Source organism: Salvelinus alpinus, chromosome 14 (assembly GCF_045679555.1).
Source record: "Salvelinus alpinus chromosome 14, SLU_Salpinus.1, whole genome shotgun sequence".
NCBI classification, from domain to species: Eukaryota; Metazoa; Chordata; class Actinopteri; order Salmoniformes; family Salmonidae; genus Salvelinus; species Salvelinus alpinus.
The window spans coordinates 8,995,665-9,015,477 of NC_092099.1; the positions used below are offsets into that span (position 1 = coordinate 8,995,665).

At 42.8% G+C, this 19,813-nt stretch overlaps 1 protein-coding gene and 1 long non-coding RNA gene across 3 annotated transcripts; one reads left to right on the top strand and one right to left on the bottom strand.

The window, feature by feature from the left end:
- The first annotated feature begins 1,286 nt into the window (after positions 1-1,286).
- Positions 1,287-9,334, top strand: LOC139538364 (gap junction gamma-1 protein-like). 2 transcript variants are annotated; one of them, XM_071340334.1, is made up of 3 exons: positions 1,287-1,530; positions 5,700-6,879; positions 7,069-9,334. In XM_071340334.1, the coding sequence occupies exons 2-3, from the start codon at positions 5,736-5,738 to the stop codon at positions 7,080-7,082; spliced, it is 1,158 nt and encodes a 385-aa protein (XP_071196435.1). In that variant the 5' UTR covers positions 1,287-1,530; positions 5,700-5,735; the 3' UTR covers positions 7,083-9,334. The 2 variants fall into 2 exon arrangements, with proteins under 2 accessions (XP_071196435.1, XP_071196436.1); XM_071340335.1 differs by having other exon boundaries at positions 1,394-1,514; positions 7,069-8,134.
- LOC139538366 (uncharacterized) lies at positions 2,148-3,003 on the bottom strand. Its single transcript, XR_011667722.1, has 2 exons — positions 2,924-3,003; positions 2,148-2,835 (listed from the first exon to the last, which is right to left on the bottom strand). It is a non-coding gene; the product is annotated as an uncharacterized lncRNA (long non-coding RNA).
- Positions 9,335-19,813: the final 10,479 nt, after the last annotated feature.

Below are 19,813 nucleotides of genomic sequence, written 5' to 3' on the forward strand. Positions count from 1 at the left end.
ACTGACTGGCTGGCAACCAAATGGTAGGCTACCCTCTGAGATTGCTGAACTATTTTAACAGTGAAACATACAGAATGTACCCAATCTAGTGGAATGATGTCTAGTTGATGACATCGTTGTGTGGATGAAAAGACCACACATCTCCACCTCACAGAAGACTGGAGTGCCTTTGATGTACTTCCTGCGTGTGCCAACTGATGACAATGGAGGATAAAAATGTACTGTATATGGAAGCTAGACTTTACATGCCGCGTTTTCTATTTGTGTTCGGTGTATATATCCATCCATTCATCGTGTGTGTCTGTCAACCCCCCGCACTAGGTCTCGGCAGTATGTTTTGTATAGTGACACCACAGGTTGGACGTTTTGTGCAATTTGTGCCTCCCCCCTCCACTCATAAATGTTTATGGTAAAATTATTTGTAATCATGATTGGTAACTGGCCCTAATTGATTTGACTACATTTTTTAATATAAACTTTTTTCCCCTTCTGTTTTTCATGTTTATGGTCACATGTTTGTCAGTACAGGTCCATAGTGAAAGTTTATACAGTATTTGGTTCCTCATGCCACAGATTCTTTGAATAATAAATATGATGTACAGTTTGAAGAAGAAAAAAAAAGGGGGGGAAAAGGAAGCTAGTTTGGGAGGAAGGATTCCCACCTCCATCTTGCCAAAGAAAGTGTCGAGAAGGAGGATAGGTTTCAAATAATAACTACTTCCGAACGCCCGCTCCGACAGGAAAGGGGGGGGGCGGCGGCGGCTATGTGCCACATAACAGCTGGGGGCACATCCCACAACAATGAGGATTGTAGCACCATTTTCAAATTCCCACTACACCAACATGCAGGTAAAATACTGCGACCAACTTGCAGGTAAATCATACTGCGACAGTTGCCTAGTTGTGCTAACTGAAATCTTACAGTAATAAATATATTGCAATTTTCTTAAATCTCTATTATAGGGGTGCATACAGACATTTCATTATGACAGATGTGCGTACACATTCTACATTGTGGATGATATAGTTATTGATGTTCTTATTAATATCGTAAACATTTTATTGTGAGAACAAATGAACATTGCATTACGCCCAGCCATAGTCTGTCTATGAACTCAGGAGAGAGAGGGACATACTTTTTTGATGAATTGTACTGCCGTCTTCATTTGCAATGTAAACGGATAAATCTGTTTTGGTGGCTGACACAGCTGTGTGTATCGCATTGTATAAAAAAAAAAAATACTCAGGTTCTGAGGATGAAGAGTGTCGACGTAGATCCTTGTCTCAGATTTCATGAGAAGGTCCTGGAGAGGGGGGTGGGGTGCATGCGCGCGTAGGGGAGGAGAAAATTGGGATTTAGGGATGTTCTTTGTCTGTCTCCCCCCCGTATTTCTCGAATGCGGGTAATAAAGTGAAGCTTTTTTTCGATAGTGGAGAGAAAAGTGACCAGACATTTGAAGAACATTTTTTTTAGGCATAGCCTACAGGCAAAATTCAAGGAATTTAGAAACGGAGTAAGTAGGATTCAAGGTAAGATTAATAACAAATACGTCAACCAACAAAACTGAGCGTTAGTTTGTGTTTAGGATATTTTTTGTGTTTCTGAGTGTTGTGCGCTAACGTTAGCTGGCTGCTTGAAGCAAATGTTTTTCTCCTAGCTAACTTAGCTACTGCGTTCAATATTTGATGTAAGTAGCTATCCTCTCTGTCTAGTTTAGATACCAAACAATTGACTGATTGGCTAAGTGTTACTAGAGAGAAATAGATATCTTGATTTGTGCTAGCTTGTTCCTTCGTGCGAGGGGATGAAGGTGATGGAAGCTATCGAACGCAGCACGAGGGCACCGTAGGAACGTAGATTTGTATTTAACCCATTTTCTACGGCCGTATGTAATAGCTTCTCTCTGGCTGGCAACTTTACGTGTACATGGGGTAGTATAGTTAGCTGATTAAAGGCAAAATAGCAGAAATGTACTTTTAAAGCCACTGGAGGCCAGTTCTTCGGCGCGAGCAGCCTACTGCTTGCCCTCCCCACCACCCTGTACATTCAGGCTAGACCGCTCTAACGTTGGAACGTGCCTGGAATTTGTACGTTTTTTGAAACGTACAAATTTGTACGTTTGTTGAAACAACAACAAAGCCCCTACTTCGCCGCCTTTTTAATGTAAATAGCTTCTAGATGGGGCTGGAGAGATGGACTCACTCACAAATTCATAGACGGGGCCACCCATGATATCAAAATTATAGTTTGAACTAGGTTTTCAGGCAAATAATGTTTGTTTTCAATTACATTGTCTGTAAACAATCAATCAAATTCATTTATAAAGCCCTTCTTACATCAGCAGATGTCACAGCTGTACAGAAACCCAGCCTAAAACCCTAAACAGCAAGCAATGCAGGTGTAGAAGCACGGTGGCTAGGAAAAACTCCCTAGAAAGGCCAGAATCTAGGAAGAAACCTAGAGAGGAACCAGGCTATGAGAGGTGGCCAGTCCTCTTCTAGCTGTGCCGGGTGTAGATTATAACAGAACATGGCCAAGATGTTCAAATGTTCATAGATGACCAGCAGGGTCAAATAATAATAGTCTGTGGTTGTCGAGGGTGCAACAGGTCAGCTTCTCCAGGAGTAAATGTCAGTTGGCAATTCATAGCTGATCATTCAGAGTATCTCTACCGCTCCTGCTGTCTCGATTGTTGAAAACAGCAGGTCTGGGACAGGTAGCACGTCCGGTGAACAGGTCAGGGTTCCATAGCCGCAGGCAGAACAGTTGAAACTGGGGACAGCAAGGAGTCATCAGGCCAGGTAGTCCTGAGGCATGGTCCTTGGGCTCAGGTCCTGAAAGAGAGAATTAGAGAGAGCATACTTAAATTCACACAGGACACCGGATAAGACAGGAGAAATACTCCAGATATAACAGACTGACCCTAGCCCCCGACACAAACTACTGCAGCATAAATCCTGGAGGCTGAGACAGGAAGGGTCAGGAGACACTGTGGGCTTGCTCCTACCCACCCTGACGATACCCCCGGACAGGGCCAAACAGGCAGGATATAACCCCACCCACTTTGCCAAAGCACAGCCCCCACACCACTAGAGGGATATCTTCAACCACCAACTTACCATCCTGAGACAAGGCCGAGTATAGCCCACGAAGATCTCCGCCATGGCACAACCCAGGGGGGGCGCCAACCCAGACATGAAGATCACGTCAGTGATGCACCCCTCCTAGGGACAGCATGGAAGAGCACCAGTAAGCCAGTGACTCAGCCCCTGTAATAGGGTTAGAGGCAGAGAATCCCAGTGGAGAGAGGGGAACCGGCCAGGCAGAGACAGCAAGGACGGTTCGTTGCTCCAGAGCCTTTCCTTTCACCTTCACACTCCTGGGCCAGACTACACTCAATCATAGGACCTACTGAAGAGATGAGTCTTCAATAAAGACTTAAAAGTTGAGACCGAGTCTGCGTCTCTCACATGGATAGGCAAACCATTCCATAAAAATTGAGCTCTGTAGGAGAAAGCCATACCTCCAGCTGTTTGCTTAGAAATTCTAGGGACGGTAAGGAGGCCTGCTTCTTGTGACCGTAGCGTACGTGTAGGTATGTACAGCAGGACCAAATCGTAAAGATGGGTAGGAGCAAGCCCATGTAATGCTTTGTAGGTTAGCAGTAAAACCTTGAAATCAGCCCTTGCCTTAACAGGAAGCCAGTGTAGGGAGGCTAGCACTGGAGTAATATGATCACATTTTTTGGTTCTACTCAAGATTCTAGCAGCAGAGTTTATTTAGTGCTTTATCTGGGTATCTGGAAAGTAGAGCATTGCAGTAGTCTAACCTAGAAGTGACAAAAGCATGGATACATTTTTCTAAATTTTTGGACAGAAAGTTTCTGATTTTTGCAATGTTACTTAGATGGAAAAAAGCTGTCCTTGAAACAGTGTTGATATGTTCGTCAAAAGAGAGATCAGGGTCCAGAGTAACGCCGAGGTCCTTCAGTTTTATTTGAGACGACTGTACAACCATCAAGATTAATTGTCAGATTCAACAGAATATCTCTTTGTTTCTTGGGACCTAGAACAAGCATCTCTGTTTTGTCCGAGTTTAAAAGTAGAACGTTTTCAGCCATCCACTTTCTTATGTCTGAAACACAGGCTTCCAGGGAGGGCAATTTTGGGGCTTCACCATGTTTCATCGAAATGTACAGCTGTGTGTCATCCGCATAGCAGTGAAAGTTAACATTATGTTTCCGAATGACATCACCAAGAGGTAAAATATATAGTGAAAACAATAGTGGTCCTAAAATGGAGTCTTGAGGAACACCAACATTTACAGTTGATTTGTCAGAGGACAAACCATCCACAGAGACAAACTGATATCTTTCCGACAGATAAGATCTAATCCAAGCCAGAACTTGATTAAAAAGGGCCAAAAGTGGCGTAAACAAGGTTATATTTTGATTTCTGATGAGGTAGGACAGTTGAACTAAGCTCTTGAAGCATTTAAGTTTCATATTTGTCATTAATTTAAAAGTACAAACATGGATTTAGCAATCAGATTGCCCCTTTTTAAGGCAGTTTATGGTCAAGAATTTATAATGCCCAAATCATCCATTTCTAAAATGTACTGTGCATAGCTCATTGATGTAGTTTTGAGTAAATATATATTTGGTGCCCATTTCATGAGATCCTTGCCCAAGCTTGTGACATCTCAAGAAGGAAAAGCTGACATAACTGGTATTATACATACTGAGCCAAACTCATGAGGGCTGCCTTTGTGAGACGCTTACATTGATGTTAATGCCATCTGGTGGCTATTAGTGATATCTTGCTGATGGATCACATCTGTCTCCTGATGGTAGTACATTGCAGCTAAGGCAAGATATAGGTGCATTTGCTCATCTATCGTGTTATGTGCCTTTTAATTCCTTGAGCCATCTGATTTTGCTAGGGTTTTTTGTTTTTAATATTACCAATCAAATAGACCATATGAGTATCCATTAATTGATTGACACTGTTTCATAGAGGCCTGTAATGACAAACAGAAAAAGAGGCATACATCACACAGACCCATTTTATCCTTTTATTAGTAGCCTATGCGTATATCACATCTACACACTTCAGTTGGTTGGTGTAGTAAATGTACTGGTTCTCTGCAGGCAATAGAGGTCTTCTCTGCATATTATGTGAGCAGTTTCAATATTGTAGTATTTGTGGGCACTGAAACTGATTTGTGCCTATTATTTGCCTAAAGAGTTGAGGTATTTGATGACAAGCAAGCCTCCTATATCCACTAGAATAGTCCAAATTTGTCAAACAGTCTGGTCTTTGTTCTACATAACTATTCTTACCCAATAGCTGGTCTGAATTTCCCAGGAATAATTGGCAATGAAGTTGGAATTGTTTAGGGGTGTGTGCGTTTGGTGCTCACACGTGTTGCAAACTCTCGTACTGAGGAGAAGTCTTTTTCGTCATTTTTTCCAGCAATGAGCTGCACACTTCTGGCAGTTGAGAGGTTGTCGTTATAGAGTCGGGTTAGACACCATTCTTGAGAAATCCAAATAGTAAAATATGATTCAATAAAAATGTAAGTTGAATATTGCATAGTTTATTCTAGGTACTGCCTCACTCTCAGGAGCTATACAAAATGGTGTAGGCCTATATAGTCTGTTTTGCTCACTTTTTATCCACTCTTCCCCCCCATATAGAGTTGAGTGTCCCTCTCCCCCCACTCCGGAGTCACCATGAGCTGGAGTTTCCTGACTCGTCTCTTGGATGAGATCTCCAACCATTCCACCTTTGTGGGCAAGATCTGGCTCACGCTGCTCATCGTCTTCCGCATTGTGTTGACGGCTGTAGGAGGCGAATCCATCTACTACGATGAACAGAGCAAGTTTGTGTGCAATACGCACCAGCCCGGTTGCGAAAATGTGTGCTACGACGCTTTTGCGCCGCTCTCGCACATCCGTTTCTGGGTCTTCCAGGTGATCATGATCACCACCCCCACCGTCATGTACCTGGGCTTCGCCATGCACAAGATTGCCCGCATGGACGACGAGGAATACAGGCCCCGTGGTAGGAGAATGCCCATGGTGAGCCTAGGGACCAACCGGAACTACGAGGAGGCGGAGGATAATGGTGAGGAGGATCCCATGATTTCGGAGGAGATTGAGGTGGAGAAGGAGAAGAAGAAAGAGGAGAAGCCCAACAAGAAGCATGACGGGCGCCGGCGCATCAAGCGCAATGGCCTCATGAAGGTGTACATCTTCCAGCTGTTGTCGCGTGCTGCTTTCGAGGTCTCCTTCCTGTTCGGCCAGTATATCCTCTACGGCCTGAAGGTGTCTCCCTCGTACGTGTGCACACGCTCCCCCTGCCCGCACACGGTGGACTGCTTTGTGTCGCGCCCCACAGAGAAGACCATCTTCTTGCTCATCATGTACGGGGTGAGTGCCCTCTGTCTGCTCTTCACCTTGCTGGAGATCCTCCACCTGGGCTATAGCGGCATCCGGGACTGTCTCTGCCGCCCTCGTCCTCGCCCCCCAATTCCCCACCAACTGGCTAGCCAGCGTCCAACACTATGTGGCCACCGGGTGCCCACAGCTCCTCCAGGCTACAACACAGCTCTGAAGAAGGACCCCAAGGGCATGCGGTTGGACTACAACCTGGGCGACTCGGGCCGTGAGTCGTTTGGGGATGAGACTTCACAGCGGGAGCTGGAGAGGCTGAGGAGGCACCTGAAGCTGGCCCAGCAGCACCTGGACCTGGCCCACCTGAACGAGGACACCAGCAGTCCGTCGCGGAGCAGCAGCCCAGAGTCCAACGGGACGGCCGTGGAGCAGAACCGCCTCAACTTTGCCCAGGAGAAGCAGAGCAGCACCTGCGAGAAAGGTGTGTTTATCTGGGCTCTGGCATGCATCACAAAAAGTATAACATGTTGGTTTTAAGATAATACTTCTGTAGTATTTTGCATGTAATTGTCATTTTACAGTGGTTCGAATAAATTAATGGATGTTGTGGATTAGGTACAATTATTGTCTACTTGAAACTGACATTACATTTTTCTCCTTTTGCCTCCAGGTTTGCGAGCCTAACTTCTTCATTTGCCCACCTGGCCCTCTTATGATATATTCTCACATCTGGGACAGTGAGGGTATGAGGGAGCATTGTGTGGGAACAGTTGTTGTGTATATGTGACTCGAGGAGGATTAATTGGTCTGCCTTTCAGTATTTAGGCCAGTGAACGCTCAACTGAAACATGCCAAACTCAACGAGTAGGCTCTTCCTACCCAGCTACACTTGACCATGTCTGAAGATCCAAAGTGACCCAACTGTTTTCAGAACATGTCTATTAGTCTCTCAGGGCAGCTGTGCTGTTTTGTTGAACTTCCTTTAGTAGTTTGTAGTTATTCCTCTTTGCTGGAGTTTAGAGGGGTCCATCTCAAGTTGGCCTTGAACCTTAAACTGGAGTTTACATTTCAGCCATTCCAAGAGGGTAAGGTCAAGCAAAGTGTGTCACAAAACCATGTCAAATGAGTTTTTTTGGTGAGGAATACGGAACCACAGTGAGTCAGTGTTTGAACTGATATGGTAATAGACAAGGCTCTCTGCTGTTGAGCATAAGAAAAGGTACTAAGTGGCCAATTCAGAGGGTGTTGGTGATATTATGGAGTGAATAACTGTCTTCCATGTGCAACAGCTTACAATTAGTGAATGGTTAAAACTGTGTGTCAACCACCAGTCATAACTGTTATATTTGAGTTGTAGCACACCAACAGCAATACGTAGTTTGCAGAAATAACCTACTTTGATCATGAAACCCCCCCCAAATCTGATGCCAAGTCTGGGAACTGGAAGCCTTTTTTGGCACCTTTGTCCAAAGGATCAAAAACCTGGGTAATGCTTGAATTCATGTACATTATCTTGTATGTTTATGTAACACATGCTTTTGATACTGTTCTTTCATTTAGTTTTATATGGTAAATGTTTGGATGATGTTGACACTTGGAAGTGCAAAATGAAGCCTTTAAGGCAGTGGTATTCAAAGTTGTGGTCATGCCCAAATAGTTTTGTACACATTTTTGTATGGGACAAACATTTTGAGAAAGATGATTAGGGGGATAAAAATTGTGTTCAGTAAATGTATCTATTGGTTTCTTCATTTTGATAACCTTCAATTCATCACACTTTCATCTCTTATTTGTTGATGTAAAGATTGGAATTCACCCCCAAAAAAATCATTTACGGTTGTCATTAGATTCGGTCGGGGTGGGGTTGCAATACATTTTTGCGAGGGTGGGGAAATGGGCTCCCGCTAAACATTTTTGAATACCACTGCTTTAAGGCCACTGTGACCAACTAGTAACAAGTATGAAGTTCCCTGCTTGGTGGGGGGGGGGTTAACCCCCAACTCTGGGTTATTTTTTATACATTGTGTGTTTTCCCTGAATATTTGTGTCTTTGTTACTTCTCTACACATTTCAAAATCTATGCTCGGTTCAGTGTTCATTGAGGCAGTGAGTATGTTTACATGCACACTAATAATTAGATGTTAAACTTATGGCAATAGGCTGAGTATGGCAATAGTCATGTAAACACTACTCTGCTCATCTTGAATCGGCGTAATGTTAAAATCGAAGTAAGCATACGCTGATTAAAATACCTGGTTTTCTGAAATCTGTAGAATTATTAAGATGGCTGATTCGGCGTTCCAGCTGTGTATTTGATCTGCCATGTGCCAGCACCAGTAGTGCACGCCTCCCTCTTATCTGCAAGTGAGTTTGGGAAAACTGAAAGGATGCATCTTAGAAATGGTTCACATACAAACTTTATATGTCCGAACTCAGAATCAAATAGGTGTCAGAAAAATAACATGGTCCGATGTTTATTTTGATGATTTTCTGCATTTATTGAAGTCCCATTAGGTAGCCTGATAACATACGTGAAAAAAGATTATTAGGGAAATTGTTCTTGCAAGGCTTTTAAACAAACTATTATATATTAATCTGGCTATGCACGAACCGTATTGTGTGCATGTTACCGTACTCTGATGCAAATCAAATTCAAAAGCCATAAACTGTTAAGAATGCCTCCCCCATGCTCCAGTCTGTTTTATCTTCTAACAGTTAAAACAACCCAATGCCTTGACCATGATCTATAATGCAAATGTTCATGTTATCTTTTGAAGGTTAAAATGATCCGATGCCTTGAATGTGATCTGATGCTGTCAGAGCACTCTAACAGCAGTGCCATTAAGTGTAAACTCATCTCAAACTATTTTTTGATACTTGCTTTAGTACTTTTTTTATTTCTTAAACTTTTTCAAATAAATTCATGTCTACCTTGAGTATCTGCAAGTTGTATGTAATGCAATGTGTAGGCTGGTATATATTAGCTGTGTACATTTTCTGTCTACAATATAACACTGAATTGTGCCAGTAAAATATCTTGGCACGGCCCAGTACATCACTGGGGCCGAGCTCCCTGCCATTCAGGACCTCTATACCAAGTGGTCTCTGCTACCACACGGCAAGCGGTACCGATACACCAAGTCTGGAACCAACAGGACCCTGAACAGCTTCTACACCCCCAAGCCATGAGACTAAATAGTCTGGGTAGGTATCTGGTTAACTATCTGCCTAGACACTTTACCCCTACATATCTACCTGTTAAGGCAGGTTGCCTATTTAAGAATGCACTGGGTGAGGTAGGAGCTCAAACGGTTAAAGGACAAGGATAGGGCAGTAAGACTTGATGTTCAGGTTTAGCGAGTATGAGCCCACATTTATTTTCTTCTTTCAAATCATTTCCAGCATTGATTTGTATGTGCTAAGAAAAACATTTACATGAGCATATTTCATATAAAGAATTCACATGATCATATTGTATATCATAAATATTACTTGTCGTACACAACAATCTCATAGCCAGTAGCCAAACCATAATTATATCGAACCGATTATTTCCATGTCATAAACAATAATTCCCTCTAAAGAAATGACAAAATAAATTCATTTCCAGGCATATCCAACATAACCATCAAAACATTCTACCACTATTGAAAACAGTGCATCTTCAGAAGCACATTGATTGACACAAACCAGAAAGGAAAATGGAAATATATGGTGGGTTACTCAAGTTGGAAATTGGACACATGCACATAGAGGAAATAAAAGTTCTTCCAAGGCATGGATTGTTCTTCGGTGAGGTTTAACGGTGGTTGGCATCCTATATGTTGCATTACTGCCCCCAACTGAACTGTAATATATATATCCATTACACTTTGTGATACAAAATTGAAAGGGGAAACATATATATTTTTAAATTACCCTACACTCATTAAAACCCATCTCCTTATTCCACTACTTTACCTATCTGATTCTACCACAGGCCGACAACCCAGAGGACTGGACACTACCACTCAACACACCCTGTAACTCTTCTGAAGTCAAATCTCCTACCCCCAAGTACTTCTCTGCAGCTGCCACCACAACATCTATTTTCGGTGATTTACGTTCCATTTCTGCAGTACAGTTGATAACCGTTGCTGTGAACGCTAAGAAGCCAACCCTACTGAAGCGTATCAGTTATTGGCCTGTCCCTCTGTGCTGTCACATATCTACTATTCACAGGGATCCTGTCAGAATCCCTCACCCATCTTCCTCTACATTCTTCACTGCCTCAGCATATGACACCTTCTGCACTACTCTGACTCTAGTCACCTCAACCTGCTTTTCTTACGCCAGATACTTCCGATACCCAGCAACATGTGCACCTCTACAGTTGACTCATACAACTTTATCCACTGAAACTACACAATCCTCTATCCCATGCCCTCCTGCACACTTCCCACATATTGGAATCTCCCTCCTACACACTGCTGCGACATGACCATAATTGTTGCGTTTGTGGGGAATTCACTGTGCTAACAGGATAACGGCAGGCGTCACAAACTCCAGGAATCTTCAACTTCAATTGCTCCTCCTCCACACTTAATGCTACCCCAGAAATCACTCCTTTCAATGGTGCCCTGTCCCTAAGAGAAAAGCAAAAAACAGATATTGACCCAAGTTGCATCGCACGGAGCGTCTGCTCCCTCTGATCTGAAGAAACACAAACATCACAAGTCCACTTCGGATTACCTTCACAGACTCAACAGCACCCACTATCTTTTCCGCCCAACCTGAAACCACCCATGGATCAGCCAAAAGGCCTGGTTCCACCCTCCTCAAAAATCTCACTTCCACTGGACCAAATGTATCTTTATCATAACCATGTCCATCAATGCAAGGCTCAGTCTCCTCACAACACCTTCTACCCCTTTCATTTTACCTCCAGAACTCGAACTGGTGTCCGGCTCACTCTGAACGTGACACCAATATTCAAAGGGGGAGACACTCTAGATCCAAACTGTTATAGACCTAAATCCATCCTTCCCTGCCTTTCTAAAGTCTTCGAAAGCCAAGTTTATAAATAGATCACGACCATTTTGATTCCCACCGTACCTTCTTCGCTATGCAATCTGGTTTCCGAGCTGGTCATGGGTGCACCTCAGCCATGCTCAAGGTCCTAAACGATATCACAACCGCCATCGATAAAAGGCAGTACTGTGCAGCCGTCTTCATCGACCTGGCCAAGGCTTTCGACACTGTCAATCACCTCATTCTTATCGGCAGACTCAACAGCCTTGGTTTCTCAAATGGCTGCCTCGCCTGGTTCACCAACTACTTCTCAGACAGAGTTCAGTGTGTCAAATCGGAGGGCCTGTTGTCCGGACCTCTGGCAGTCTCTATGGAGGTGCCACAGTGTTGAATTCTCGGGCCGACTCTTTTCTCTGTGTATATCAATGATGTCGCTCTTGCTGCTGGTGATTCTCTGATCCACCTCTACGCAGACGACACCATTCTGTATACATCTGGCCATTCTTTGGACACTGTGTTAACAAACCTCCAGACGAGCTTCAATGCCATACAACACTCCTTCGTGGCCTCCAATGCTCTTAAATGCTAGTAAAATGAAATGCGTGCTTTTCAACCGATCGCTGCCAGCACCCGTTTCTGACTTGGAATATGTGGACAACTACAAATAGTCTGGTTAGACTGTAAACTCTCCTTCGAGACTCACATTAAACATCTCCAATCAAAAATTAAATCTGGATTTAATCTCTATTATACTTGGGTTAAACGTTACGGGTAGCCTTCCACAAGCTTCCCACAATAAGTTGGGTGAATTTTGGCCCATTCCTCCTGACAGAGCTGGTGTAACTGAGTCAGGTTTGTAGGCCTCCTTGCTCGCGCACGCTTTTTTAGTTCTGCCCACAAATGTTCTATGGGATTGGGGTCAGGGCTTTGTGATGGCCACTCCAATACCTTGACTTTGTTGTCCTTAAGCCATTTTGCCACAACTTTGGAAGTATGCTTGGGGTCATTGTCCATTTGGAAGACCCATTTGCGACCAAGCTTTAAATTCCTGACTGATGTTTTGAGATGTTGCTTCAATATACATAATTGTCCGTCCTCATGATGCTATCTATTTTGTGAAGTGCACCAGTCCCTCCTGCAGCAAAGCACCCCCACAACATGATGCTGCCACCCCCGTGCTTCATGGTTGGGATGGTGTTCTTCGACTTGCAAGCCTCCCCTTTTTCCTCCAAACATAACGATGGTCATTATGGCCAAGCAGTTACATTTTTGTTTCATCAGACCAGAGGACATTTCTCCAAAAAGTACAATATTTGTCCCCATGTGCAGTTGCAAACCTTTTTTTATGGCGGCTTTGGAGCAGTGGCTTCTTCCTTGCTGAGCGGCCTTTCAGTTTGTCGATATAGTACTCGTTTTACTGTGGATATAGATACTTTTGTACCTGCTTCCTCCAGCATCTTCACAAGGTTCCTTTGTTGTTGTTCTGGGATTGATTTGCACTTTTCGCACCAAACTACGTTCATCTCTAGGAGACAGAATGTGCGTACCATTGTTTGTACAGATGAACGTGGTACCTTCAGGCGTTTGGAAATTGCTCCCAAGGAGGAACCAGACTTGTGGAGGTCTACAATTTTTTGTCTGAGTTCTTGGCTGATTTCTTTTGATTTTCCCATGATGTCAAGCAAAGAGGCACTGAGTTTGAAGGTAGGCCTTGAAATACATCCACAGTTACACCCCCAATTGACTCAAATTATGTACATTAGCCTATCAGAAGCTTCTAAAGACATTACATAATTTTTTTTGAATTTTCCAAGCTTTTTAAAGGCACAGTCAACTTAGTGTATGTAAACTTCTGACCAACTGGAATTGTGGTACTTTGAATTGTAAGTGAAATAATCTATCTGTAAACAATTGTTGGAAAAATTACTTGTGTCATGCACAAAGTAGATGTCTTAACCGACTTGCCAAAACTATAGTTTGTTAAGAATTTGTGGAGTGGTTGAAAAACGAGTTTTAATGACTCCAACCTAAGTGTTTGTAAACTTCCGACTTCAACTGTATATAGCCATTTAAAAAAAAACATATATATACTTTTTTTTTTTTAACCCTGTTTATTTTTTCCCCCATAATTAGCTATTATTATCTGAAGTAATGTAGGCAATTTATGCAAAGGATTTTTACCTCAGCAGTCTCGCCATTTACAAAATTACATTATGGCAAGCAATTGTTATATTAGCAAACAATTATTGTGAATCATCCTATATTGTCCCTAACATCTTTTACTCCCTCGCAACAGTTGTGGGATACACACACTCATCCACACTCAACCCCATTCCCCCACAACAACCATGACTGACATTCTCAACAGCTGCACCATCCCAGAGCCCAACTCAAGAAAGGTCTTGATTTACGAATGCATATACAGTTGCAGCTGTATGAGAAGCCCTGCAAAACTGTGCAAAAATAAAATGGGCAGAAATGGGGAGATTTTATTAACCATTGTCATGTCCTAGATGATGGAGGTCAGATATACCCCCTTCCCCTGAATCACCCACAGCATGGTACCCCATATTGACCATATTCCCAAGCATATCCATGCAGTCAGACCTTTGATTGTGTGCCACCAGGGCCACAATAATATTCCCCCTCTCTGAATGTCCGAGTGTGACCCCCTCCCCATGGGTTAAGTCTGTTTCTGGCCATTTTGAGCCTGTAATCGAACCCACAAATGCTGATGCTCCAGATACTCAACTAGTCTAAAGAAGGCCAGTTTTATTGCTTCTTTAAACAGCACAATAGTTTTCAGCTGTGCTAACATAATTGCAAAAGGGTTTTCTAATGATCAATTACCCTTTTAAAATGATAAACGTGCATTAACTAACACAACGTGCCATTGGAACACACGAGTGATGGTTGCTGATAATGGGCCTATGTAGATATTCCATAAAAAATCTGCCGTTTCCAGCTACAATAGTCATTTACAAAATTAACAATGTCTGATCAATTTGATGTTATTTTAATGGACAAAAAATGTGCTTTTCTTTCAAAAACAATGACATTTCTAAGTGACCCCAAACTTCTTATTTTTTACCCTTTTTTTCTCCCCAATTTCGTGGTATCCAATTGGTAGTAGTTACAGTCTTGTCTCATCGCTGCAACTCCCGTACGGACTCGGGAGAGGCGAAGGTCGAGAACCATGCGTCCTCCGAAACACAACCCAACCAAGCCGCACTGCTTCTTGACACAACGCACATCCAACCCGGAAGCCAGCCGCACCAATGTTTCGGAGGAAACACCGTACACCTGGCGACCTGGTCAGCGTGCACTGCGCCCGGCCCGCCACAGGAGTCACTAGTGCACGATGAGACAAGGATATCCCTGCTGGCCAAACCCTCCCTAACCCGGACGACGCTGGGCCAATTGTGCGTCGCCCCATGGACCTCCCGATCGCGGCCGGCTGCGAGAGAGCCTGGGCTCGAACCCAGAATCTCTGGTGGCACAGCTAGCACTGCGATGCAGTGCCTTAGACCACTGCGCCACCCGGGAGGCCGTGACCCCAAATTTTTTTACGGTATTGTATATCCATTTGTACACACAATACCCCATGATGTCAAAGTGTTATTATGTTTCTATGTTTTTAGAAATGTTTATAAATTTAAAATGAAAATGTAACGGCTTTCGTCGGTAGAAGGAGAGGAGGACCAAAGCGCAGCGTGGTATGTATCCATATTTATTAGAATACTCTTCCGCATAACACGGTGTCTGCCCGTACTCTCGCTCTCCACGGTAAGCCCGGGAAGTTGGCGCAGGTCTCCTACCTGACTTCGCCACACTCCCCTTTAGACCCCCCCCAATAATTTTTGGGGGCTGTCTCTCGGGCTTCCTACCGCGTCGTCGTGCTGCCTCCATTCGCCGGTATCCCTCCGCACATTGCTCCATAGAATCCCAGGCGGGCTCCGGCACTCTCCATGGGTCGACCGACCACCTGTCTATCTCTTCCCAAGTTGTAACACATTCCACATTCTGCTGCCGAGCTAGCTCCTCAAAACGCCGCCTCTCTGCTTTCGCTGCCTCCAGCTCTGCCTTGGGGCGGCGATATTCCCCTGGCTGTGCCCAGGGTCCTCTCCCGTCTAGGATTTCCTCCCACGTCCAGGAGTCTTGACATCGCTGCTGCTGCTGCACGTTACCACGCTGCTTGGTCCGAGTTTGGTGGGTGATTCTGTAACGGCTTTCGTCGGTAGAAGGAGAGGAGGACCAAAGCGCGGCGTGGTATGTATCCATATTTATTAGAATACTTCTTCAATACTAACAAAACAATAAACAAACGAAAACCAACGAAGCTACAGTCCTGAACTAGAGAACATAAACCACATGAACGCACGAACAGGAACAATCACCCACAAACAAACAGTGAAAACAGGCTACCTTAATATGGTTCCCAATCAGAGACAATGACAAACACCTGCCTCTGATTGAGAACCATATTAGGCCAAACAACAAACCCAACATAGAAACACAAAACATAGAATTCCCACCCAGCTCACGTCCTGACCAACTAAACAAAGACTAAACAAAGGAAATAAGGTCAGGGACGTGACAGAAAAGCTGGAATGTCTTGAGTCAATAAGTATTCAACCCCTTTGTTATGGCAAGCCTAAATAAGTTCAGAAGTAAATATTTGCTAACAAATCTAATAAGTTGCAAGGACTCACTCTGTGTGCAATGATAGTGTTAAACATCAATAAAATGATTTTTGAATGACTACCTCATAACTGTACCCCACACATACAATTATCTGTAATATCCCTCATTCAAGCGGTGAATTTCAAACACAGATTCAACCACAAAGACCAGGGAGGTTTTCCAATGTCTCGGAAGAAGGGCACCTATTGGTGATGGGTAAGAATGTTAAAAGCAGACATGTAATATCCCTTTAAACATGATGAAGTTATTAATTACACTTTGGATGGTGTCTCAATACACCCAGTCACTACAAAGGTTCAGGTGACCTTCCTAACTAAGTTGCCGGAGAGGAAATCGCTCAGGGATTTCACCATGAGGCCAATGTTGACTTTAACATAGGAGAAAACTGAGGATGGATCAACAACATCGTACTTACTCCACAATATTAACCTAATTGACAGAGTGAAAAGAAGGAAGCCTGTACATAATAAAAATATTCATAAACATACATCCTGTTTGCAATAAGGCACTAAAGTAAAACTGCAAAGAAACTAACTTCATGTCCTGAATCCAAAGCATTATGTTGGGGGCATAGGCCAAAATACACTTGAGTTGCTTACCAAGACAACATTGAATGTTTCTGAGTGGCCTAGTTACAGTTTTTATACTTAAATTGGCTTGAAAATCTATGGCAAGACTTGAAAATGCATGTCTAGCAATGATCAACAAACATTTTGACAGAGCTTGAAGAATTTTTAAATGTTCAAATATTGCACAATCCAGGTGTGCAAAGCTCTTAGAGACTTAACCAGAATGACTCACAGCTGTAATTGTTGCAGAAGGTGCTTCTACAATGTATTGACTTAGGGGTGTGAATACTTAAGTAAATGAGATATTTCTGCATTTCATTTTTCATACATTTGCTCAAATTTGACCTTATATAATCACGGCCACCTGGTGAGATTAGCATAGCGCTAAATGTACCAGGTTTTGTGACGGAAACAGATCACATGTAACTACATCAATGTAAATTTGAATTGTCTGGTGCTTAAACTTAAACTAAAATGTAAACTTTTTCTGATGTTCGCAAGTATGGCCCCATAGTTTCTAAACAATCTGCAAATACTGTACTTGAAAAGTGGCTGTTTATTTGTGGAATATGACAATGCGTTGTTGATTATATACCGGACTTGTCACTAGTGTGTGTGCTTCACAGACCACAGAGAGACTTTTCAATCTCCATCTGCATAAAAAGGGACACAATGGAAACCATTTTTTTTTTTAAACTTTGTTGGATTATCCTCTTTTATGTTTAAATGTATTATCCGTGTGTGTTTGAATTGTGTTTTTAAATTGTAAAATAAATCATCATCCCCAAACAGTGCCATCACTTGTTCTTTTGAGAAATACAGGCAACACTAACTTTTGTAGCATTTCCAGTCTGTGATTATTGTCATCAGTTGTCCAATAGAGGAAGCTGTTGCATCATATCCTCTGGTCTTTGGGTTAGAACAAAGGTTTACAATGCAGTGTTTACACCTTTTAGGTTACAGTGTATACTCATTTTTCTCAATGCAATCAGAATGCATTATAGTTAGTGACATCATGCAAAGTCCCAGGGCCCACCTCCCACCACCTCTTAAAGGTGAAGTGAGATATGCATCATGAAAATACTGTAGTCCTTGATGTGGCGCAGCGGTCTAAGGCACTGGATCTCAGTGCTAGAGGCGTCACTACAGACCCTGTAGTCTGTATCACACTACAGACCTTTCAATTCCAGGCTGTATCACAACCGGTCGTGATTGGGAGTCCCATAGGGCGGCGCACAATTGGCCCAGTGTCATCCGGGTTAGGGTTTGGCCGGGGTAGGCCATCATTGTAAATAAGAATTTGTTCTTAACTGACTTGCCTAGTTAAATAAAGGTTAAATAAAAAATGTCTATGAAATGCTGTTATTATCAGACAATTAATCTCTGAGAGAGAAACGTATCAGTTAGACCATTATTCAAAGTTATATTTAACGGGTGACATTTCTGTCTGCAAAACAGTCCTGTATAGTGATATTAAACATTTCGTTACTTGACAATGGTATACAAGTTATACATGATATCAATTAAAAATTATGATTGTCAAACAGAGGGCATTGTCTTGAAATTAGTCCTCATTTAAAAAAGCATTTAATATGTAACACTTAATAATAACTTTAACGAATAAGCCATTATAAATGCTTATAAATGCTTTAATGCTTTCGACATGATTATAAATTCTTGAAGTTCTAATTAATTAAATAATGTGTGTTTACAATGTAGTAGTGCTGAAAGTCTATTATTTTTACCTCTGCTCAGATATGTCCTTGTGGGGCCCTTCTGTCTTCTGTGTGAACCCTCTGACTTTATCAGAGGCACTCAAGGTGGTGAACATCATTACAAGCATCATAAACCATCGCATCAATGTCATGATTTTGAAACGCACAGGGTCTGTGTGTGTGAGAGAGTTCAAGTTAGTAAATAACACCATTATAAAAGGCTTATACTGTGTGGACTTCCACTATAACCAAGATGGGATCCATGGGGAGGATTCTCTCTCTGTTTGTGCTGTGTCTCTATGGCTGCTAATGTCAAGAGGAGGATGACCCACAAGACTTCATGCTTCTTGCACCCACAAGACTTGATGCAATCACTTAGTAAGGGACCTAAGCAGCAAGCCCTTAGCCATTCCATCAGGGATTGATGCCTTTGACTGCATACGATCCCTTCCCATGGGCTCCAGGGACTACTTCCAGTACCTTCAGAGTCGAGGAGTAACTCATTTTAAAGTGCCTCTGTCCTGGGCTCACCTTTTGCCTACAGGTGAACTCAGCCAGTACAGTCAGCCTGCATTGTCCTGCTATCAGACCCTCCTGGACTAGCGAATGGAATTGGCCTCAAACCCCTTGTGGTCTTGCATCACTCGGTTTCTTTAACAGAGGTCCTTAGATCCAGATATGGGGCTAGAAAAGCCCAGAGCTGCCAGAGGTCTTTGAGCAATATGCGGAATTAGTTGTTTTGGCATATGGAGAACTGGCATACACTTGGGTGACGCTGAGTCATCTTGAAGAGCTGAGGGATGCGGGGCAGCTCCAGCTAAAACATGCCCTCCATGCCCACGCCAATGTGTAAAATCTCTTCCATCGCTTGTTTCCTGGCAAAGGTACAGTAAGAGCTGATTATTGAAATAGTATGAAGGACACATGGCCCCCAAAAAATATAAAAGAGATATACAGTGGTATTTTTTATCAATGCAGTAAATGTATCACATATTTTCTTTGATCACATTTTAGAATTCAAAGAGATGACTGATACATGTTTCATACTTAGGATGTTAACAGGATATAATATGAAAATGTATAGTGCAAAGCTATTTATTTGCAAGGTGCAATCTTAAGTACATGGATATTCCTGTGAGCATTTCTCTTGAACAAAAAAATAGGTCATACATTTCATAACATTTAATGAATTATAAACACAGGGCCCTATTTTCAGTTATTTTCACCTATTTTCAACGCACACTCTTTTGCAATTTTGACTTGTAAAAGCCAGCACTCTGCTATTTTCCAACACTGGCGCCAGGGTTGGTAATTTACCTGTCTTATATCAGCTCGCTATTTTAAGTGTGTCGTGGGAGGGGTAGAAATATTTGAGGTGTGTCCTAAAAAACATGCACCAATGTGCCAATTTCAAGCA